Source organism: Anoplopoma fimbria, chromosome 4, assembly GCF_027596085.1.
Source record: "Anoplopoma fimbria isolate UVic2021 breed Golden Eagle Sablefish chromosome 4, Afim_UVic_2022, whole genome shotgun sequence".
NCBI lineage: Eukaryota > Metazoa > Chordata > Actinopteri > Perciformes > Anoplopomatidae > Anoplopoma > Anoplopoma fimbria.
The window spans coordinates 18,094,126-18,120,286 of NC_072452.1; the positions used below are offsets into that span (position 1 = coordinate 18,094,126).

At 37.7% G+C, this 26,161-nt stretch overlaps 1 protein-coding gene across 2 annotated transcripts in view; it reads right to left on the bottom strand.

The window, feature by feature from the left end:
- The window catches only part of diaph2 (diaphanous-related formin 2), a 354,189-nt gene that overhangs the window by 111,571 nt on the left and 216,457 nt on the right, over positions 1 to 26,161 (bottom strand). For both annotated transcript variants that reach the window (XM_054597377.1, XM_054597376.1), the window contains 3 exons: positions 23,119 to 23,220; positions 19,989 to 20,228; positions 15,808 to 15,937 (listed from right to left, as the gene is read on the bottom strand). In XM_054597377.1, the coding sequence (XP_054453352.1) occupies positions 15,808 to 15,937; positions 19,989 to 20,228; positions 23,119 to 23,220 (472 nt within the window). The remainder of the gene's footprint in view (positions 1 to 15,807; positions 15,938 to 19,988; positions 20,229 to 23,118; positions 23,221 to 26,161) is intronic.

Below are 26,161 nucleotides of genomic sequence, written 5' to 3' on the forward strand. Positions count from 1 at the left end.
CATATTCAAGTTCAAGGCAGGTTTTACACTTACAGTGGTAAACTATCTCTGTTGGTGGAGGGAGAAGGCTTGGCTGTGGACAGTGAGTAGCAATAAAACTATTTTGCTGCTGTGTATATTGACAGCAGCATGCACTTTTGTGATAAAATAAAATATTATTTTGGTACAACTTAATCAATACATTAAATCCAGTTGGCAACTCGCTAGTGTTATTAATGTATTTTGGTGACAGGTATGAGTTGATTAGCCAAATGGCGGCAGTAAACTCTAATCGTGTGTACCTCTCTGAAATGTTACTTTAGTGAAATAAACAGCCGTTTCATTGTACTGCTGGGCGTGCATGATTCAATGAGAGAATGGATGGGTTAAACCAAGCTCTGCTGTGGCCATTTCATCCCCATATAAAGGGAAAGCATATATCTTCTTTTGACCCAGGCTTCACAACTGCAAGCGAGTCATGGTCGGCATATTGAAAAGTAGAGGCCCACAATAAAATCAAATGCAATCAAATTTAGAACGTTACACTGATAACTTTGCCTCGTGAATATGAACTAAAAAGGGTCGAAGGCAAAGCAGGATAGAAAGCCACAAAATCGAGGCAGATGCCTCTCCAGGTGAAAAAAAGTATACAGGGGAAGCTGGAAACAATAATGGGCTGACATGAAACATAATCCCCTCTGTCTGCGATTTTATTGGCAGCCCCTCTAAAGAATGGTGGCTCCCATATTATGACTTAACACATCAAAATTGCAGCATAGCACACACAGAAAAGGCCACCTGATGATAAACACAGCAGACAGCGTCAGAGGCTTTATCTTGTGGCTGCCTGCAGCTCGACACAGGTTCAATTTGGCCCGCAACAATCGATTCTGTCCCTCCTTACCTCTGCTTCAGTCGGTGAAATAAGAACAGACCTTTCTGTAAGGAGCAGGTCTCAGCTGTAATGCCATGTCAAGGCAAAGCAGAGTAAAACTAGGGACACAAACACACCAAAATGTGGTTGCTGATGAAAATGGCAAGCATATTTTTCTCGACAAAACATTTGAATCATGGTCACAGTAGTAAAACATAACTATGGTCAAATTTGAAATGTATAAATGAATTGAAATCCAGAAGCGTGTTAGGATGGCTTCTGGATGGTTAAATCAAATTAAAATTCAGCCTCCGGAAAGAAGAGCAAAGAAAAGCATATGAAAAACTTAAATAGCTAGCAAAATTGCAACAAGTTATTTTAGTACTAAAAGGGATCATTCAACCTTTATTTTAACACTACATTAAGAACAACTTTATTGTTTAATTTTTACTGAAATGTTATAAATGTGTTTGTAAGCCCACTATTCTTAGTCACAACAATTATTATGAACAAGTGTAATGATACATCAAAATAAAGACTTTCATTCCTGAATTTTATCATTGGTTACTTTAAAATATGCAATGTGATATTCATAGAGACAGAAGATACTGCACATTAGTCAATCATTCAGTTATTGCTATTTTAATGTTATCCAGGTTTTACTGCAGTTTTACTGAAAAACTAACTAATAAAAATAATTCTGTATCGACAATTATTAAAATGATTAAATCTATCATTCTATATTCAAAAAAGTGCTGGTATATGACATTATTTGTCTTGCAGAGCACAAAGGGTAGGTGATATAACCTTCTGTGAAATAGTATTTTTTTTCTTTATAAAAATGTTTTTTGGTGTGTCAACAAGCCGCCGTCTTGTTGGTAATTTTGTCCTAAAAAGTGACACCATGGCTGAGTCTCTATTAGAAGAGAATATAATCATTTCCTGAGCTGAAAGGGTTGAGCATGATATCAGATTCATTACATGAGAGGAGAAACATTCTTTTATGGCAGTGCGCTATATAGAACACTCCTTTCATGACAATTATTAATACCCTGTCCCATTTATTTGCAATATCAGCCCTCACTGAAATGGAGGTGGTCCATCTGATCAGTATGCAGGCGACCTGGCTTTAAATTGTCAATTTCACATGCAAATGCGGTGCAACTGATTTAAATAATATTTGAATATGGATCACACAGTGTGACTCCATATCACAGAGCTTGGAAAAAAGGAAGGTGGATAATGCAAATCATCAACATGTTAGAGAAAGGTCATAGTCAGGGCCTGTTGGATTTATTTTGGAAATAAATGGCTGGCTGCTAAATGAAACTCATTCCACATTGCCTGAGGACGGAATTAGAGGAGATCTGCATGATTTACATCATAAAGACAAACAAACACATTGTTGTATGTTCAACACAAAAGGGTGCAGTTTCTGATGTGATGAGTTCGGCTGATGTATATGTAACAAAAGTACCTGTTGTCATCCTACATTGTAAGGCAAAGGATGAGATAAAAAACAAACAACACAAAAAAAAGGTTGGCTACCAAAAAATGTTGTTATTGTGAATATTTCCCTCAGTCACACTAACTAATCCTCAGAACATACATACGTTTACAACAACAAAGCTGTTCCTGGAATGGGGTGTTGCATGTTGAGGACACATACCAGGTAGATATTTCATAATATATACAGATAAGCATGTTCTTGGTAGACCCTGAAACAACCTTAAAGTGTCATATGAATGCTGCAAAACAAGTAGTGAGTACCTATGTTTTGCTATGTCTTTGCTCCTCTTCACTCGTGATGGTGGAATCTTCACACATAGTGGCATGCATTAACTGAAAAGAGCCCAGGGGGAGCGTACTCCCCTGGGCCTAGTCAGACTCCAATGAGCAGCCCTGCAATGCTCGCTTCAGGCCATGCTTTTAAATTATATATATTGATGACAGCCCAAGATAAAAATGACCCAATTTAGTATCCAAAATCAATTCCCACCCCCACTGATGTGCAGGAGCTCGGCGAAAGCTGCCCAGGTCCTTATGACAGCATTTGAGCCACAGACACGTTCTCTCAAACAGTGGTCAATAAAGCCAGAGAGTGTGGGAAGGAATGGAGAGAAAACAGAGGCACTTTATTGCAATGACCACCTAGTCGGTAAATGATCTGTTGCCTTTCTGGGAATGTCTGGTATGGTGCGTATTTTCTTTCTCTGGCACGGTATGATTTGTGTGCACAGAGCAAAGAGGATGAACAGAACTAGGGTTGGCATAATAGATAAGAGCTTTAAACTGCTTTTCTGATTTGAAAAAAACAAACTTAGCCTAATCTATTGTTTTTATAAGACATACAACCGTGACAAAGGCCTGCGAAGGTCTGGAATACATTTCTCTATTCATATCTGACAAGAAACTTACAAGTACTTATGTGATTTGAAATGTTTTTTTGTCATTTGTTTAAACAGAGCAAAGACGTCTGCTTCTGCTGCTAGCAATTAGTTGTGCAGGAGGCCTTGCTCATAAAATACTATAAGAGGATAATACTCAAATCTACAGCAACACCAATACATAGACAACCCATGCCTAATCTTTGTGAGAAACTTAAAGCACATTTCTGCTTACATAATGCTGAGACAAGAGCATTTAGTCTTCACTCTCAAGGCAGTGAAAAGGATCACAAAATCTCAGAAGTGATTCATATATTTTACTTCTCTCCTAAATAGTCAAGACTTGTTCACCAGCCTAGATTTTTGAGTTACCCCAATGTGTTTAAAGAACAAAACTGACTAACAAAAGCAGTCAAGTTGGGGTGTACTTCTTAGTTCCTTTTTTTTCACCCATGTAGGCACACTTTTCCTTGATATAGTTTATACATATTACAGTTCTTATTGGATTTGTGTAATTTCATTAACACTGTGTTGTCTTGTTTGACATTATACTACTTTGCAAGATAATTTGGGGCATGCACTTTTATAAAAAATGAAATTACTATCAAGCGAAGAAGTTTCCTAGAGGCGGGGAGTGAGGCGGCGGGACTGCAGAGTCTGACAAAACTATATCAGTCATCCTTGGATTATGAAATAACAGTTCATATTCAACTTATTCTGGAATAGAAAAAGAAAATACAAATGGTATATGGAGGAGAATTTGGAAGAGCCCTTCATGTTAATGCTAAAATGAGTATTTAACCACAGTATGATACCTATTTGGCAAGCTTAGCCTTTTTTAATATAGATCTCACCACTGAGCCATCACACAGGCACACGACATAAATCCTGAACAGGGTGGACATATTGTACTGTAGATTATGCTCTTTCAGTCAGTCAATATTACAAATCCCTGCACTTGTTATTGTTATGCCTCAACAGGGCCTTATCTGGAGGGTGCAGGGATCACCTCAGAGAAAACTCAATTTCCTGCTCATTTGTACAACAATCCCCATCATTATCTCGCTTATCAGAACCGCCTGACAGACATGCTATCACCGGTTTCTCCATAAAAACAACTTTAAAGTTCCCCAAATGTTTAGTAAAATGTCCTATCAGTGACTGCTACAGTTCAAGAATACAGCAGTTGCATCAGTGATTAACAATTGTTATGAAGGCTAAAAGCATTGGCTCTGCCATACCTCATGTTACAAGCTTTTATCAATGCACAAAGCATAATGGAAATCAAACTTTGTGATAATGTCCTAAGTGACTCGGATGTCAAGCATTGTGAGAGTGTCTTCAGCCAATCACTGGAGATCTGAACCACTGAGGAGCACACTACTGTGGTAATACTAGGTGGTGCTGGTCGTACAGGAATATTCTAAATGTATTCTCATTTCTAAATAAACACTGCTCACATCAAAAATAAAGGAATGAATACACAGGTGCAAAATCAGCCTGATTAAAATGTAGAATGTCTTCTCTATGAACACATCATTAACATTTCTGGGTGGAAAAATAGACACTTTATTTGATATGAGTACCACCTGCCTCCTACAAACATGCAGAGGCAGATGGTTAGCAGATAAGCATTTTTTTTCCACAACAAAGCTACATACACTATTTTGGTAATGATTTAGCAATCCTAACATGGATCTTTGAGAAGTTTATATGAACGTTGTGATATATTTTTGTGCAGTGACTCTAGGTTGCCATTGGTTTCCATCAGAACTGTTTGATTCGAAGCTGACTTGCTGCCTGGCTCCACGAATGAGCAATCCTACAGGGGTTGGTTATTTGATACTCAATATTTTCAGTAGAGTATTCTGAAAAATCTACAAAAATAGTAACTTATTTTTAAAAGTAATTATAATAAAGAACATTTTTTAAAACATGAAACATATAACTAAAATGAACACATTGGGAAATAATATGGGTTATTACTTGTAATAAAGGAATATATTGTAGATGAGGAAGGAGGTAAGTGCAATTTATAGACAAGATCTGCTCTTTGCTACAGAATTATAGTCAACTGGAGTCTTTGCACTACAGGGAGACACGTCATTTTGCCTCCATCCCTGCTCAGCTAAAACCCAGGTCTTCCCCTCCGAGACATTCTTCTGCTGAGCGATAAAACAAACCTAGGATATCTTAATGATCATATGGTTATGTGTATTTTAAAGGAAACAGGACAAGTCATTGGTAATGACTTTAAAAGTAAACAATTCAGCTCCCTCATGTGCCCCTGGTGCACAAGGTTGCATTCCCTTTACTGCAAATGCACACTGGCTAGCAACCCTTGGGATTTTCTTGGTCTGGGTCTTGAGTCACTCACTGTATGTCATTAAACAGGACTTTATATTTGGCAGTGTTTGAAAGATCAGAATGCACTTGAATTCAGGTTACCCCTAAGAGCTTTTAGAGAGGCCAGGTTGTTGATCAGCTACTGCTAAATTCTTAAAATACTACAAATATTTTAATCTATAGGGGTGGATTGGTTCTTGTTAGTGCAGAAAAACAAGTTACATTTGAAAGGGAACTTCCTTGTTCACCTCAGCTCATGGAATACTCATTACATTACAGTCATTTAGCAGACGCTTTTATCCAAAGCGACTTACAATCAGTAGTATATTACATATCATTCACACACTGATGACAGGCTACCATGCAAGGTGCCACCATCAGACTCTAACTAACATTCATGCAACACCGTCCACACCGATGGCAAGCCTTCGGGAGCAACTTGGGGTTAAGTGTCTTGCCCAAGGACACATCGACTGCCGAAGCTGGGTATCGAACCACCGACCCTCTGATTGGAGAACTACCTTGCTCTCCACTACGCCACAGCCGCCCCAAGCATGTGACAGGCTGAATTTCTAGGCTGGCAAATAGCATTATTCTCATTCCTGGTCCAATTGTCACCTTTCATTGAAATCTGCTGTCACGGAGTGGAGCCTGATGCTAAGCAGGTCTGCTGGCCTCCCTGCATGTGTCTATCTCTGTCTGCATTCATATTGGCTGGCCAAAGTGGTGATGTAAGAAATCAGAGGTGGGGAGAAAGAGAGATGGACAGAAAGAAAATAAAAAGTCAGAGAATAGTTGGTTTGGTCTCACAATGAACTACTCGTCCACCATGGAGTGAGTAATAAAAAAAAAAAGAAAAAAGAAAACGAAAACTCTCTAGAGCTCATCACTCATCCTGAGCTGGTGGAGCCAGACAGGTCTGTTTCCTCTTCCTAATATTCTTCATGACAGACTGTCCGTTTAAACGGCTGGCCTTGCTGATCCCTCTCTTTCACTCTCAGGGTCCAGGGATGAGGATACCTTAAACAACGAGGGTGTAAATTGTTTCCATTTTCTAGCCACAGTGAAAACGTTGAATTGACTTATGGTTGTGTGTACTTTATGTTATACTGGCGGGCAGATAAAACATATTTGATATAAAAATATGAATTCAGTACTTATGATCCAGCACGTTGTGGAACCTTTAAATTCTGCCAGTTTGTCAGCCGTCACAGTTTTTTTATATCTATATTTTTGCCTTCCAAAAAATGACGTGTTGGTGTGAGTATGATTGTTGAGACCTTTAAATAATGAAATTATTCCGGCTTTGGTTTGCTATGTTTTAGAAATACTCTAATTGTGTAAATCTGTATGTGCAGCAGCGCATAATATGTCCAGTCAAATCAACTGGAAATCTGGATGTCAGGACTCCAAAGACAGCCATTGGTTGTGTATAACTGTAGATGGAGGGTTCAATAATACAAGTACCCTTTGCCAAATTCCTTTGATGTATAAATAAAGAGTTCTCAAACACAAAAAGCTTCCGAGGAGATTGCTTGGTGCTTAGAATCAGAAATACACCAAATGATAGAAGAACAGGTGCAGACCTACAGTTGCACAAGCAGGGCCATAAAATGTAAACAAGCCCACAATAACTTACAGCACTTCAAGCGTTTGGACTTGACCAACAAGTGATAGCATTTATCCAGACTTGAATATACAGACATCATGCCAAATCATTGGTAAACAGTGTTCAGATGTTGTCTTCTTAAATAAACCGTATTCCATCCACTGGATTTCTTTTTCCTCTCTCTGATATCAATCAAAAATGTAGACCCAAGTGTACTGTCTGTGTGAACCTTATCTACTCCACTTATTTAGCATTGATAAAGATTTTCTTACTTTTGACAGCAAGTTAAAAGTTTAAAATTTGGGAATAAACAGAAGGGTAATAAGTACATCAAAAACTTAAATCACATTTGCCAAAAAGTGATCTGAATACGTTTATTTTCTTCAGTGCTGTGGGAGCTTTTAAACTAGTGACTGTAGTTTCAAGTCATCTTAGATTTGAGATTCATCCTTGTGAACCCTCTTAATCTCAGTCTGACTGGATGGGCAGCATCAGTGAGCAGAATTCTTCAGGTCTCTCCACAGATTTTCAAAGGGGGTTTAAATCCAGGCTTCGGTTGGGCCTCTCAAGTAGATACAGAAACAAAGCCACTCCCCTGTTGTCTTGGATGTGCAATATGGGTCATTGTACCACTGGTAGGTGAATCTCCACCAAGTTCTGAAGTTATGGACACATTCTTTTTCTTGTCTCGCTCATTATTCCCATAGTCATGAACAGCTTCTTTACTGCTGTAAATATTTCAATGAAAATAATGAATAAAAAAAGGTGAAACTACTTTTAAAAAAAATCCCAAATTAGAAAACGGTCTTTACGTTTACATACACGCAATTTCCCACTTTCCAAATTGCAATAAACTTGAAATGCCTCACATTTATGAGCCTCCTACCACACCTTATTAACTCCCACGATTAAATGGCAAATGGAATTCCCACTGAGAATATTAATATGCACCTAAATCAGATTGTCATTCAATTATTTCTAAGGGATAATGGAAGGGTTTGACTACAGATCTTAGAAGGGAAACGTTATTAGTGTGAAATAGATTATTATTTTCAAAGGGTGAGATGGTCTGATGTTGGTGTTATTGATAGTCATTGTTGTGACACTCCCGGTTTTTCAAACAGCTGCAAATCTCAGCAGACATGAAAGCTGCTAATCCAAAGAGCCAAACCGTTACTGAAATTAAAAAGAAGTGGCTAGATATTGAAATAGAAGAATACGCTTGTTACTGCGCACTGGCAAACCAAAGGTAACACTGGTTGAGGTCAGAGGGCAAAGGTGAAATTGTGGCTCACATCCTCAGCGGAGTGTCTGCCTCCTATATTTGGAGAATCTCTTGTCAGGTTACCCTCAAGCGAAAAAGATCATGCAATGGATTAAGCCATTGAAGCTATTTCTTTCTCGTGCACATAAGACTAAACGATATTTTAAACTTTGTAGACTACTTCATCATTCCATACATGGCAACTGATGTAAATAAAAAATAATGTTTATGCCTAGATGTTAAGTATGAAGAGGAACAATCTGGTTAAGTTCTTTGATAAAAAACAACAACATTTGACTACAGTTTTTCCATCACTAATTCCCTGTCTCCAAAATATTTATAGATCAGTTGATTGAGATGCCTAAAAAATAAAAAATGAAAAAATAAACACAAATTAAATCAATCTATCCAAATATGAAAGTTTTGCAACTAGGATTTACATTTCTATTCATGGAAAACAGTAATTAAAAATAAATAAATACAGAATCAAATGATTTAATTATTTAATTTAATTTAATTTCAATCAGCACTCTCCACAAATTAGATTAATAAAAAGATTATAGCTGCACCTTGCTGTAGAAGGTTAAATATTCCGTTCACAGGTCTGAATGGCTCTATGTTGCCATAGGGACTACATTTTTTGAGTGTGTACTTTGCTGATTAGAAACCTATTAAAAAATAGCACAGAAATTACAGCCAATTTTTGTGTTTGTCTATTTGATGGAAATAGTAAATTCATAGTCTGTATTTTAGATTTTGGGCAAAAAAATGGAAAATGGGCTCATGAGGGTCATAATAAAAATAAGTAATTTTTAAAATTGTCAGTCAACACGTCTGCAGTGAAATAAAAGATGGAGAAACTGCTTGAGTGCAAAGCATTAACCTCATAGGTGACTATTTCTCAGGGAAAAATCTTCTCGGTAAAAAAAAAGGAATATTTGTTTATGTTGCAGTAGTTCTTAAGTGTTTGGTTTGAATAACATCCATTCCTCCTCAAGCCTCTGCAGCTGACTTTAGTAGGATACCCTCCCCGGACTGTCATGAGGGAATATCTTCTCAACCGCATGATTCCCTGCAACTCCATTGAAACCAAAAGACAAACGATCCCTACTGTGTTCAACCCCATCCAGAAAGGCATTTTGTCGACGTAATACAAAGCCAAGCACTGCCATGAGTTTAAATGGGAAATGGGCACTGCTTTATTATGCTGCAGAGCCTTGAAATGAATGTGGATAATAGATATATTCACAGCGGTATTAATATCCTCAGAGTTCATCTTTTTTTTTTTCTCCACTCATTCTCCATTTCTCTCTCACAGGCTCCGAAGTATTTTGCCCTTGGCTAAGCCCTATACTAAATAGATTTATGAGAACATTTGTGTCATATTTCCTCTTTTCCAGGATTGTCAAGACAGATTGTCAGTGCACCACTGATTGAGTGGAATCACCACACAGACTTAGTTCCCATTGTCAGGCCCCACATATTCATCTCTTGGGGGGATTTAACAAGGCAAATTGGCCACAGATACTTCTCTTGGGGCTTTGCTGCTGCTGCCATCAAGATTAGGTCAGGGGTATGAAAATAGTGGAATCTATGACTACATTTCAAATGATTATAGTCTCAATATCCAATGGTACATTTATTAATAATTGCATAAACAGCACACAAATAGTTCATTTGCAAACCATCTTCCCTGATATTCCCCGGAGGGCAAAATAAAAATATATAGTATAAATTGTAAGGAATATAGGAAAAGGAAAATAATTAAGAACAAAGATATTTGTTGAACCCTTCATACGTACAATATATATACTGTATATATGTCGAAAGGATGGAATGGAATGGAATGGAGTCTTATTCAGTGGAAGATATAAAGATAATACTCATCTATGTTTAAGAAGGCAGATGACAAAGGGGGAGTTGATGGGAATTGCTTTTGCATTGTTACGATCTGATCAGTGGCATTTATCTATACATCCATAACCATGGCACTCATGTTATTATTAAACACATAGCTCACAAGAACTATTGAGAGCACCTGTGGCGGAGACTAAAGTCAGTTATGATTGGTAAATGCTAAAAAAAAAAGATGAGGTGCTCTGTTTTTACTTATTTTACCACTAATTTGAAAAAAAATATCAGTCAAACACAGTCAACAGCTTTCTTTTGCATGTATGTAGAGACATTTGCAGTGGTTCTGTCTTGAGTTCTGATATCTCACGCATGTTTGGTACAAGAATGCCAGCATCAATGTTTAACCAGAGCCTATCTAAGGATAAATCAAAATTGTAAATTAATAATTAATTTAATTAATAACATATTATCAGCCTGCCATGCAAATGGCAGGCTGATAATATGTGAATGGTAACATCTACCAGGAATTGGAAAATCCAGTAACTACTCTGTATATTCCAGTGCGACTGATACATTTCTGTGCCACAATAAAATAATGATGTCAGTGTGCTGCTTGGGCTGACCAGTCAATTTGAGGGGCAGAATAGGAAGAATAAATTGAAACTCATATAATTTTCAAAGAGTAGGCCTGCACCCCTTTAAGCTACCAAGACCTACTTCAAATCCTTCATTCCTTTCAGTGATTTATCAGCAGAGATCAACAAAGACATGGTGGCAGGAGAGGTTACCTATCCTCTGCACAGACGGAGCTGGAGATGCATCTCACAGTGAAATAAGCTAGTAGTTTGGATACAAAGCCAATGATAAAAGCAGAATCGGTCTCGTAAATAGATTCATAGATTGAATGTGGTGAAGTATCTTTCAGGCAACAACCCTTATGTTTTCAAAAAAGGGCAATATGAATCAACACATATAATTCAATAAGCTTCATAGGATATTATATATCTTCTCTGCACAAGCTCTATCCATTCAAAAAACGATTTTGAGTTGCTGAATGACAGTGGAGTCTCTTTAGCAGCTGAAGAAAAGTGCGACTGGAGATGCTGGTGAATAATACTGTCATGTACATGTCCTTGTCTGTTATTCAGGTTCCACAACCAATGCTTTCAGAAAAAAAAGAAAGAGCAGAACGTTCCTCACGCACGTTTCTTTTTCTTGAGAATACAACTTTTCAAATAGAGGTGCTCTTTGACCCAAGGTATATACATTTGAAGCACTTCAATTCTCAAGCAGTGCAATGTATTTGTATGGAAAATAAAGAACACTGAGACAACTTTACATGGTTTTAGAGGGATTTTTCTGCTGCTACTGTCTGTGTTTTAGTATGTGTTAATTTGGAGGATACAAACTCCGATATTTAACGAGAAAGTGCTTAGAGATGAAACACTGCACAGCTGCACATTTATCAAAATTGCATTGCAAGGTTTTTTTAATATTACCAGTTTATATTTTGTTTTATTTTAAAAGTTGTATAATCAATGAATCTGGGGTGGGCCTACAGGAGCTGTCACAGCAGGCAAAGGGATTCTTCAGTAGCAACAATTGTGGTGCAAAATGCATAGAAAATCAATCGATGTTCCTTAGCCCATGGCCAAACTTTTCAACAAATTTCATTGAGACCGTTTTCTTTTTTTTTTTAAAGATATGCTGCTAACAACCTCGATGATGAAGGTAATTAAGATAGAAGGGCATTGACACTAGCAAGAGGATCAAAACAAAGAAAGTGAAGGCAAAGTGCTGCTCTACATTATATTGAACAGGACCTTATTATATTACATTACATTAATTTGACTGGCACTTTGTCCAAAGCAACTGATAATAAAGGAGAATAATAGTATCAAAGTTCCAGAATAATAACCAAATTTGTTACTTTGAATCTTTTTTTGTTATATTCATTCAACAGGAAACCTAAAAACGCCTCCATTAGTGCTTAGGACAAGAATAGGTAGATTGCATCCAAATTATCTTCAAATAAAATAAAAAAGTAATTCATTTTGTGATTTTGTGACTGGAAGAATGTTTTTTTTAAGTGGCTATAAAGTATTTTCTAGCTCAGTATGGTAATGGGGCGATATGGGTGATGAGAGGCTCCTGTGTTACAAAAAAAATAATTGATCGGATATTAATTTAATTGAATTAGGGCCTAAAATTAATTTCTTAGTATTCATAAAATGCTGTCTTTATTCTAACAGTTTGAGAATAAAACTAGAATTAGCACTTTGCCTTTGTATGCCTCTGCCCGGCAGTCAAATTGGAGTTTAGGGTGCTAAGGTATAAAAATATGCACACAGTAGGCTGCAATCACAAAATGTAACAACTAGTTTAATACCTTAAAGTGAAGTAAAAAAAAAAACATACGTATTTTTAGACACACTTACATGTTTTCAATTAGGCCTTAATCGCGATTAGGTGTGAGAACATTTTAAGCTGCTACAAATTTAATTAATACCAGAGTATATTTAATTTACAAATATTACATACACAGTATTTTTTTACTCAATAAAGCCAGGTATCCACAATGCAGGCCAATGTACATCTCCTATCAACAGCTTCCTAACCCTGCCTCCCTACATTATCATGTATATTTTAATAAAAATGTACCTTAATACATTTTAGTCAAGCATGAACTACTGTTATATCTTTGCAGGGATATATCTAATACTAACGGATACATATTGTTGTGATAGATATTTGCAATAACAGTTACAATTTTTAGCGCTACCAACAGCCATTGTCACTTATTGTTGTAGTATGAGGAAAAATCAATGTCAATATGCGGGAGCACAAATGAGATCCACATGTGTTTTATCTTTTTGACAGTAGGCGGACCTAGTCACCATTGTATCACTAAATGTAATTGGTTACAATCCTCGTTTTTGGATTGGACGGATATCACTTCCGACACAGATGCTAGGTGGCTGTATTCACAACTAAACGCTACTCCACTACATCTCAGAGGTATATATTGTACTATACTGTAATAACACTACAAACATATGAGGATCTTATAAACTATGATGCATTGCTATGGATTAAACTTACCAACAGGATATAGAGGAGTTAAACAAATGCAACATACACATTAATGCTGAAATAACATATATCCCGAAACATCAGATATAGTAGTAAAACACTGACAGGAACATTTGACTGCATTTGACTACTTCTACTTTTGGAACTTTAGGTACATTGTGCTGATAAATATGAGCAGGTCTGCTGTCTACATTTTTACATTTTAGAATTACTGTGGGAAAAATATGTACACCATTTTGAAGGTCCGTGAAACCCAAATTGTGTCCGGACAAAAACAATTAAGGTGGCAATCCAATTTCTTAGAGAAACTGTGCACTTTATGATTGAAAGTCTGAAGCAGCCAATCAAGGTGAGGGGAAATTATGGTTTCCTTGGGAAATCACTAAGGCCTGATTGCACTTGTCAATGAAACAATAATTGTACAAGATCCAACCATTGTAGAAGGCCATTTGATTACATCTGAATCCCCCTCTTGACATTCAACAATAACAAATCACGTGCAGGCAACATGCTTTACACAGCTTTGTTCACAAAAGATTAATCACTCAATTATGCAACACAATATGATAATGTTTTTTAATGTCCTTCACCAATGAGAAGATGAGGGTTTTACTGCCAGTTATATTACTCTATGTTTTATATGTGATATTTTATTTTTGGTTTTGATGTAAAAGCATTATGTTGGTAAAGTATTTGCTCATGTAGGGCAAGTGCAAACATTGATTATAGTGTATAATCATCATAATATGAAGCCCAGGAAGAGTGTTTTTTTTGCAATGGTAACATCTAATGAGCTTCCAAATAATCTATAAGGATTTTTCAAACTGTGGATGAATTAATTAATAATGTTTTGGTATAACAGACTTTTAAGTACTTTGGGTTAATATACGCTAAGTTGAAGAAAAGAGCACAATTGCTGACTATTGACCTGACTACTGCTGAGAGCCAATGAAGAGGAGCGCAGTACATTGTTTCATAATGAACTTAAACAACAAACAACGCTAGTGTTAGTTCTCAAGATAGAATATTGTTATCGGGAAATTTCTGTCTCCTCGCCTTATGGAAGACTTTGGTTAAGGATGGAGACACACAGGCAGGTAGAGCAGCCAATCATTTCATGCGGGCTGAATGAAATGACTGTGCGGGCTTATTACAGGCCTGCGTCAGCCACAGATACCTGATTATTTTCTTTTTCTATAAGAGCATTTCATTTATTCATTGCTTTTAGGATCTAAATAGAATGTAAATAAATATAACAAAAATGCTTCTAAATTAGATTGCCCACCGTAACATTAGGATGAAAATGAAGTTTTGTTTTATTTTCATTAGCCGGTTTACCTGATATGAAACCTAAAGCTTGTAAGGGATCTGAAGATAGTGGTAAATAATTCAATGATGCTCTACTGTTTCTACGGGCAGTAAAAGCTTTTCAAAGACATGGGGTGGGCCAGCACATGGCCTCTGTTCACTATCCTACTCTGTGCATCAAAGTATTTCTGATAAAATATGTTTTTAGAGGCTCATCAGCAGAGATTTATGCTTTTCTCATTTACCAAGCTTCAACATGCTAAGGAAACTGTGAAATATATCAACTAAAACCACATATAAATTATAAAATGTGTCAAAAAAATGTTTTAATGGTACAAAATAAGAGAAAGATATTTGAAAAGGATGCAGATTTTTTTTTAAATTATGTCCCACAATGTAAACAGGAGGTCTTCTTCACTGTTTCATAATCCTACTGAAAACCCTGTTTAATTGTATGTGATGTTCAATGAAACAAAAGAAGTGTGGTGTGCTCAGCCTGTGCTCCTCGAATAGTTCCTGTGTCCTCAGTCAATTAACTGGCATCTTCTCAAATAAATAATTTACATGAAATAACAAAGTTGATATAATTCAAAATTTGCAAAATACACATCTAAATATATACAACACATGAGACTATTCAGTCCACTTGCACAATGGCTGGCAGCCTCAGTCAAGTGCATAATTAGTTGAATTAGATTAAATAACCAATTACGAGGCTAACAAAGTAAATAAGCCTTCAGGGATTCCACCAAATTCTTGGGAATAGATTTAAAGTGCAATTAGTTTATTGACTGGCTGAATGACAGTGTGGTCACACAAACAACTCTATTTCTGTCACAAAGAGAGAGTGGTAGCTATTGTCGAGGGATGAAATTGATAAATAAAGGGTGAAAATCTGTTGATAAGAAGCTAAGTTCAATTAAAGAATAAAGAGCAATGCATTCATTTATATATTTTGGTTGTATCGCCCACAATAAAGTCCTTAGCCGTGTACAGACTGCATTCATTACCAGATGATGTTGGTGCTTTTATAATGTATGTGCGGGTACTTTGATATGCAACGGCCTCAATACATAAAGAAATGGAGACATACCTTTGCTGGCACTCTCCACATGCTCCAGTTCTTCTGGAAACCTCAAGATCTCTTGGTGACTCTCTTCACACTTCTCAGCGAGGAAATGAAGAAGTGTTGTGTTCTGACTGATGGATTTAGTGTCTCGTAGCTAAAAAGAAGCACAAGAAAAGGTTTAAAGAAAAAAAAAAAAAAAAACATTAAAGCAGACTTTTTTTTACACTCATTCACGTGTTAAATGTACTGCACAGCCTAATGATTAAGGTGCATACATAATGGCAACCACTGTGGTTGCAAAAACCAAGTACAAAGTCTGTTTATGCACTTGTGGTAATGGTACATGGCCACCAAGATAATGAGTCAATCTCCAGCTCAAAAGAGGGACTGGATAGAGATACAGTAGATGATGACTTAATAAGAAAATGCATCATGAAACATCACATATTTTTGCATCCAATTACAGATGGCAATAACACACTCATATACTATACAGTGCAAACACACATAAAATGATGGTGCACCGATGACAATAAAACAGTGTGGCAGGAAAGTCTGAATGAAAGTACTGTACTGTGTTTGCCAAGTATGTGTGTGTGTGTGTGTGTGTGTGTGTGTGTGTGTGTGTGTGTGTGTGTGTGTGTGTGTGTGTGTGTGTGTGTGTGTGTGTGTGTGTGCGTGTGTGCATGTGTGCGTGCATGCATGTGTTCAGACACAGAAGCTGGAGTCTCCACATCAAACTTGTTTCATATTCATTCCCCACCGTGATTGCCATGCTGTTCGAATGGCATGCTGGGTAAACTAATTATCACAACCCACCTCTGTGTTCTCCTACTGATAAAATCCTCACTGTAAACAGCCTGCATTTGGACATGCCCACATATGTGCACGTGCTAACACATGTGTACACACACGCACGCACACACACATTTAAGCAATAGTGAATTGAAACAATTACAGGCAGTCAGAGGGATACACTGACACACCAACACAAAAAAAATATATACTTTCTTTCGGTGAGGATCAATCATTTTCTCATGTTGGGTAATCAAAATTTAATTTCATGGATTTAAAATTTTAATTTGTTTTAATGTTTTACCCCAAACTCTCATTACCAAGCAAAAAGCTTCATTAGTTAGGAAACATTGAAGTGTGTAACAAAGACATGGACATTGCACATTTTAATGCTATGTTATATGTAATTTTCATGTAGGCAATTGAAACACTTAAAATGGTTATTAAACATTTTGGTAGCTGATTAGATAATAAACAAGGGGACTAGTTTTTATGGCAGGAGCAAAGAGAGTTTTTAAACGTACTTTGCTGAGATAAAAAGAGTTGAGATAACACATTCAGCTAAGGGTATCTCTGTGAGGGCAGGGGGAATCCCACATAAAACCTAAGGTGCTGATGTTATTTTCACACTATTTTACATCAGCATTTCAGTCAATGCAGCTTTACGGTATCGTGAGAACTATTCCAGGGGCTGAAGAGCATCTGTGCACAGGTTGTAGTGAGCTGGTCTATGTCAAAGTCCAGGGCTGATTTGAATCCTAGTACAACCCTTGTCCTGGCCATTTCAAGTTTGTGCTTAAATCCAAAAGTGAAAAAGGCTTTCACAGTCAGAGCTCCTAAGCTTTGGAATGATTTACTTGAAGAGCTTATGTGTCTTATCCCATGATGTTTTAATGGTTGAGCTGGATGGAGTGTAAATAAATGTCTACTCCTTCAAACATATCTGCTCATTTGAAATAAATTGGAAATGCTTCTTCATTACTGTTTTGCCGAAAGCAAATTCTGAACAGTGATATCATTCAATCTTTCATACCATAAATTGCCTTGGGTTAGCATTATTTCCAATCCCTCACTAGTTAGCACATTACATTCCAATATATTCAGCATTTAGACCGGCAAGGTATATTACAAGCAAACTCACTTCCACTTAATATATCTAGGTTGAATATAAATAAATAACACAATAATGAAGTACTAACAGAAGAAGTGGCGGTGGGAATATAGAACCATCACACAAACGTTGGCCTTTGATTGCTCAATTTAACTTCTGCTAATGGAGCTGCAGCTAAGGGCAAACACATTGTATACTTGCTCATACAGTTCTTTATCATGCTGTTTCAGAAGCAGAAAAGGGACATATAGACATATAGTAACAGGAAAGCATACAAGGCCACTGCTGAGAATAAGCTCTGTGAATTCAAGGAACATATACTGTAGTGAATTCTCACATGTGCTGTGGACATTTTGAGAGCAGGAGACAAGGTCACAATGAATTTGAGTAGATGACTCCATGTCAAGTTCAACTTCAATTGAACAATAATCATTGCCATGTGGTCTTTTATTATAAAGCAGAGCATGTTCTAAGATTTTTCCCCCTTAAGTAAGACTGGGATAAAACCAGAGAGAAACAATATTTCTTTGTTGCTGAGTCATGCAGTAGATGGTTTGATTCAATTCATCCAATATCTGTCATCACATCATTAGTCACTTCTATAATCTATAAAAATGTTCTCACACTAAGCTATGGTGACGTGAAATCCACATTTCACCGCTGTCCTTGTGAAGTCAGAGCTGATGTTTGAGTTGCAGAATGTATGTGACCAGTGTGGCACCCAGGAGATTTGGGTGTCCTTGGCAGGAGGTGGGGCTGAAGTGGAGGAGCTGAAGTTGGAACGCGAGGGTGGGTCAGCCTATGCCCTTCCCCTTGCTGCTCATTCCCATCATCAGCCTCCTCCTCCCTGATGAGCCCATTAGGTACCCTAGACCTGCCACCCAGGGGGCCATTTACTTGATTGTCTAAAGTGAGAAAGCAGACTTTTTTTCTTGTCCATCTATAATGGCCCAATCAGCCCCCTGAGGCATTACCAGGCTTTACACTGACACTCCACACTGATTCAGTCAGCTTGCTGGAATACGAAAAAGGCAAACTGGATTCACTGTACAAAAGCCCTTTTTCACACCTGCAAGATGGCTGGCTTCAGAATGTGTGTGAGGTGTGGCTTTTGGCACTCCCGTTTAGGTCTCCTATATGAAAAATCCTGAGTTGAGTGTTTTCATGTAACATGACTGCTCTATTTGACACAATGGTTTTCTGCTAAAACCTATTGTAGCGCTGCTTCTGAACAGCAGAGAGTTTGTGAATGATGCCACCAAAGTAAAAGTGACACCAGATCTTACACAGGCTGCCTTAAAGATGGATTTTGCAACTTATCTATCCCCACAGCTTGATTGCAGAATTAAGGCATTGTTGGGGGAGGCTTGCCCCTTCTTCAGCACCTGCATGAGTTGTCGAAACACTATGAGGGTTTCACAATCAATTAGATAAGACATTGGATACTGTTGCCTATGCTACAAAGATGCATACTGCCATGACTACTAAAAAGGGAAAAGGAAAAAAATGTCATTTTTTGGCTATACCCGTTTTTCTGGATTGTTATCCTGTACGTAGTCTTGCATAGCCAGACACTTCTCCACAGCGCTGTGTCAGCACTAATGAATGGTTAAGATCAACACAGCATCACCACTCTGGCTTGTTTGTTTTTTTCTTTTTACCAATCACAATCATTTCTGACAGCACAGATAGCGGAAGGGGGGGTGAATGCAGGCTGAAATACCCGGAGTTTACATCTGTTGTGTCAAGCTATTCTATGGGCAGTTGATATGAAAGAACTTTGAACATTTAGGGAAACTCGGTCTGATTTTTCTCTTATTTTTTTGAAGCACTGCATGAGGGTATGTCTCAGTGTTTCGATGGTGAGTTATGAAAAAAAAAAACAAAAAACAAAACACTCCATGGGTTATTTTTGAGGGAAGTGCAGTTTCTGTTGTGTGTGGTTCCACAATGGTGGAACAAGTTACAGAGTTCTTCATTCCGTTCAGCACAATCCCTCTCTGTCCTCAAAAACCACTTACCTACCGCACCAAAAATAAACACTCATCAATAATGCGAAAAACGTAATTTGCTTTGCATGTATGTGTTACTTAATGCACCTGCAACCCTGAATTGTATCAGGGAAGTGAGTGTTGCAACACTTCTTCGAGACTTCTCTGTGATGCCCTGTGGCTTGGATTGAACCTAATTTGTAATATGTTTCAAACGAATATGAACAAATGTAAAAGTAAATGTACGTATTTCAGACATCTATACAACATGGTGTTCATCTGGGTTGTGCAGCGTAGTGATGTGTTACCTTGCAGAGAAAGCTGATGTTGAAGCCAAACGTCTGGGCATTCCTCGAGCCGGCATTCATGTAATTGCCAACCAGCAACACCAGCTCCAGGAGTTTGCATAAGCTTTCACTCTTCTTCACCTCCTCACAGGCAAATGTCACATTCATGATGTCTGGCCGAATGTTATTCACCTGCTCCTCAAATGTCAGTTTGAACAGAATGCCGTTGAGACGTGGTCGTAGGAGTTTGACTGAACTCATCTAAGAAAAATAATTGAAATAATGAAACAAAGTAATAGTACAAAAAAACTACAACTAGGTAGTCAGTTGCACATTATGTGTAGGTTCAGTGTAAAAGACATGTTCATCTTATTGAAAATATCATATTCTGCCATTTTTATATATAATTTTGTGCGCTAAATTGAGGCAGCTCAACATGGCCACCCGCAACCATTGGTATTCATTTTCAAACTAAACACCCGTGTTCTTTGCAGGCCAGGAAAGAGCATTCTGACTTATTTACAACAACCACTGATGCTTTTTTGTAGTACTTACACAAATGTGCCCTTTCTTTTTGGGAAGCAATAGCATGCAAAACTGACACAATTGGAATTTTAGGGAAACAAGTGCAATGTGCAACCATACTTAGTCTTATGCATCAGCCCATTATTTGTGTGATCAAACCCTTTAAAAAAGTGTGTATTAAGTAAAGAGCAAAAGTGGATTTCACTTAAAGTTGTAACTCACTTGACAGGCAATTTGCACTTGAATAAGATGGTTACATAGTTAGGCAAATAAAGATTTACAATTGTGACTTTCAAGGTTGTCTTACATGAATTCTGTTCCTCTCTATCTCAGTTATTTGAAAGTTATTTATGAATGTGAGCTCCTACAATAACGTTTTATAAGAGAGCAAAGACAGAAAAAAACCCCAATAAAGTTACACAACCTTGCCAATTTCCAGTGTAATTAGGGTTACAACTAGTTGTAATGAACAGAACATCAACCACCCTCTTTAGCAAATGGGATTGACCTCTTCCCTGCCTCCCTCCTGACATTCATATGGATAAAGGAATTTCCCATTAAACAGATTTGTCATAAATAATATAACAGCCTCAATCAATACTTGTGGGCTTAGGAGTGGAATAACTGAAGCCAGAAAAGAGAATTTATAGTTCTGAAAATAGGAGGGAAATTAAAAGAAAATAGGATTTTGGGTGTAAAATATGTGGCAGAGCAAACCACAGACAAATTCTACAGATTGACACATAATCCGGTGCTTCAAGGCAACCTTCAGATCCAACCCATAATGTTTCATTACTGCTCAAATTATTCATGTGTATGGGCAAGTTGTCTGTCAAATAACCCCCATCTCCCTTCCACACAAACATATCCCCCCACCTCACTTTCTTGCACAAAGGCTTGTGTGTAAACAAACAAACACACACACACACACACACACACACACACACACACACACACACACACACACACACACACACACACACACACACACACACACACACACACACACACACACACACTCCTTCCCTCTCCCTCACTTGAATTGATTTGTATACAATAAGGAGAAATCACAATGAAAGCGAGCACATTGGTGACGGATCTGGCAGAGAAAAGCTTCAACACAGCTTATTTCCCAAGGGAACTAAATAGCTCTGCATTGAGGAGCTACTTCATCAGTCGGGAGGTATGTGATCACAAAATTGGTGAGATCACCAGGGAAACTGCCACCCCTGCTTCATTGCATCTCCTAAAAGACATAGGCAAAGAAGACTTCAACAAATAAAGAGAATATCTGTGACCCTCGGGTCTAATTGAACATTTATTTTGTAAATCTATCTAATGTACCTCTATGATCTTATTGTAACGATAAGTTCAAAGATAACACTTCCTTTTACGGTTGTTTTAAAGTGCTGGGTATTCACTTGGTAAATGGACGGGAAGAGCAGTTAATTAAAAAGTAATTATAGCTTTAACTAAGTGGAAAGGTCAGAACATCTTGATGATGCACCTCCCTTCTTCTAACACTGATTTACAGTACAAGTCTGCCATTTCAGTCACCCTCAGGTATAGGTGGAATTCCAGGTAGAACACAGGTTGGTGAGAAATAGTTGTAGGTCACAATGTCAATGCATAGTTGACACACCACAAGATTGGAGTCTGATCATATGTGAAACACAAGATGCTGACGACAATTTTTAACATTATTTTTACATCATTAACTTAAAAACCTTAATAATGTCAATAGATAAGGTCGAATTGCAGAGTGGGCCAAAAATGTTTACCTGCTTAATTCCAGCTTTAATTACTTTCTAATCGAATCAATCACATTTGTCTGGGGAATACCTAGTTCTTTTGATGACTGAAAAAAATAGATTCATTTGCTAAAGCTATACTCTGCATTTAAAACATGTTACCCACAGCATTATTTATCCTATTGATGCGAAAGATTAAAATTTGGCCATCCATTTAAAATTAATCAGAGAAGTGTGAAACATCACCAAGCTGGTTGACTACAGTGGCATGCTTTTCAAAGGCTGATTCACAGCCTTAGGGTATAGGTGTATCATGAGGAAACATTGACAGTTGATGTAAAAGAATATGGCATTCACCAAGTTCTTGTTGCAGATTGCTAATCACCAGTGATTTAAATGATCTAAGCAAGAGTCAAAAGTCCTTTTTGGTAAAAAAAAAAAAAAAAGAAACATAGCCGCTGTCATTTGGACGTTGGGTTGCAACAATTTAACTTTTTATTAAATATGCTCTTTATATTTGTAGATGTTTAAATTAAACATCACTGCAACTCACAGGAAGGTACCCCTCTAAATTATTTCTTAAGTCCCTGGTCCCTTGCTAAACTGTTGTCCAAATCCAGCAGTCCGCCTCAGAAAATAGTGTATGAAACAATAGAGGAGGAAGACAAAGACAGACAAAGGTGTTAACATTCAGTGTATGTGTGTGAGTCTATGCGAGGTATAGAGAGTCAGAGAGAGTGAGCAATGAAGAAAAAAATTGAATTTCTCAGCTGTGCATGCTTGCAAGTGTTTGACTATAGCAGACTGGGAGTATGATTGTGTGTACTGTGTATTCTCTTGGGGCGATCCAGTAGTCTCCAGGAAATTATACTCACCACAATGCCAAACTGCTCCGACTCCACCAGCTCTTCATATTCACCCTTTAGTTCCGCCAGCGCATTCAGCTCTTTCTGCTCCGGCAGATTCTTTATCAGGTTCTACAAATGGGAGAGCACACACAAACACAGACATAAACCACACACACACACACACACACACACACACACACACACACACACACACACACACACACACACACACACACACACACACACACACACACACACACACACACACACACACACATAGAGCTACTGTTAATGCAAATCTCATTTTCTGTCCATGTCAGGATAAAAATCGCCTCACAGACAAGGATGACAGGTTACCTTACACAGAAGCAGGAGCGAGGAGTCTAACCAAGCAAAGCTGACGTGTATGATCTTGTTCACCTTATATAGTAAGCTAACCGAACAAGCATTAAACTAGTATGTGCCATGTGGAGCATTTTCTAAAACCATTGGAAGAACAATTACTGTACTCACATGTACAGTAAAGCTTGTAATGGATAGATTATATGGGAAACTTCCTTTGGGTTCTGACACTTTAAAAAACATATTTTTCTATCCTGTCTTTATCTTTATTGGACCAGATTCAGCCAGAATGCATGGAGTTTTTCTGGTGGTCTGATAGAAGGATAAGTAGATAAGGTCATCAAATCACTGCTCAATGTTGGCTTTTTACTGTGACAGTGGTGGCCCTTAGCCAATTACTGAACATGTCAGGGACCTTCAGATGACTGACCTTTATTGTATAATCCACATCACCTTGCAATTGTCTTAAAAGCACATGCAACAGTTTTGCCATTAATTTGCTTCTTGCCTGTTAAATTCCCATAGCAGAAGCAGAAAAAAAGATGCTGCTGGTGGTGAGGTTGAAGATTAAGATGAAGATGAGGAAGATAATGGGAGGGACTGTGTTTTCTGTAAATGTTAATTGTTTGTGTGAAGGTCAGCCAAGTTAATAAAATTGACCACCGCGACTTTTCCTTCTTTTTCTCAGAGGAGAAGAAGAGGAAGAGGTGCCCTTTTCCAGGTCTTCACAAAGCTTCCCTCCTCATTAGCTCCCCAAATTTATTCAGCGGGAGCAGACTGGCGCAGGGTCACGTGGCCAGATGGGAGCCCAGACAAGAAAAACAGAGAGTAGACACTGCTGCCACGGCCCTGGCTGACCACTCTATAGACCTCAGCACCACAGCCAGTGTCTATTGCCCACTAATGATGACATCTTTGTCCTTCCCTCAGGGAATGCAGCAATGTAAAAAGTAACCCATAATGCAGGCCTGGCATTCCTGTTTGGGAGGGAGCCATTATATCAAATGTTGCTTGCTTTTGTTGAAGCTCCAATTAGGGTCTGCGGCAAGCAATGTTGTTGCCATGATAATGAAGGCTTTTGATCATATCAGCTGATGCAGAAAGGATTGATTAAAAAATAAAAAAAATAAAGAACATATTTGTGTAATTGGATTCGTAAAGATGGATTTATGTGTTAAATGATGACTGGGCACATGGGTTTCCTTGTTTTTGTCTCCTTTTGGTTGAGAGCGATGAATATACTATATTCAGCAAAAAGCTAATGTTGTTAATTATTCATTCATGACCTTTTGTAAAGAAACTTTTCCTGATGCTGTTTCATACAGTATACCTGATAACTTTTTCATAAGGGAATGGCACAAGAAAAATAACATAATTCTAAAAATGAGGTGCCCTTGGCAGTGAATGTAATTCAGCCCATTTCTATAATGTATGTTGTTCAGTGAAACTGTGCTTTTAATACTCATCAGTAATTTTTCAGCATGCAGAAATCCATTATTACATATATAAACACACAACTACTAATATTCATTGGATTTGCCATTTCCAAAATGGCTTTTGTAATTACATTAGAATGGATTGAAAGTTTTGAGGTAAAATTACAACATTTCAAAATGCTACAGCTAAATCCTCTGAGAAACACAGACGGACGACAAGGTAATGGAAAATCGAAACCACCTTGCGCTTGTCAATTCATTTGCCTGTCATCTTGGTAATTATTAGAGACCCCATAGAGCACAATTGACACAAAGGCAGCACCATATGTGTGGCAATGTGGGAGACTGGGTGTTGATGCTGGGCCAGACTCCTCACCGCAGGCCACCAGACGCACACAGCGGTCTAGGAGAGATTACTGGAAGTATGCAAGCAACACTACACATTCATTTACTGCCTTGGGCAAAGATGAAGGCGCAACATATCAGCACATGAGCCAAGATACAGCAATCTAACAACAAAGCTAAGAGCAAAATTCGGTTGTTCTAAACAAGGATACCTATTCAGTATTCTGCTCCTTTCAATAGGTTGTCCTTCAGAAATACTGTCATGGTCTGAGCATTGCCTCTACATTAAAACAACCATCATGGCCTTTATTGCTAGAATTATTCCTTAACTGTCACAATTCAAAAGCTTTCCAGATGTGTCTATATATTGAGTATATCTTTATCTGTCTCAACAAAATCCGCCTTTTGTAAATTCTAGGTGTGATCATTTTAAATATGCATTATTAGTAACTGTCAATCAACCACATGCTCAATAGACTGATCAAAATCAATTAATCCCTGTCACGGTCAGCGGTAGTCCAATAACACATGCACAAGCACAATTTATTTCCATTAGTGTGAAAAATACACGATCGGTGCCTGTCTGTCAAAATGGATCAACTTTCAATTTAAAGAATAACCATTAAAATTGTTCTTCAGACAATTGTTTTGGTTCCTATCCTTTTCTGTAACAGGTTAAGAATATCAATATACGCAAATACTCAATCAAGTTATTAAAGATTTATTGTCAGCAGATCAACTCTAGGACTCTGAGAGAACCTCACAACACTGTAACTGGCACTTTTTAGTCACTCTAACTTATTTTGTACATTTCTGGTACACATACATAAAAAAAAAATGTTCTATGTACTAAGTAAATATGACTGGAATATTTCCCCATACTGCTTCCAAGGCAGTGAAAGGTGTTCTTGAGAAATGGAAGCGGTTGTGAGGGTAAAGTAATGAGA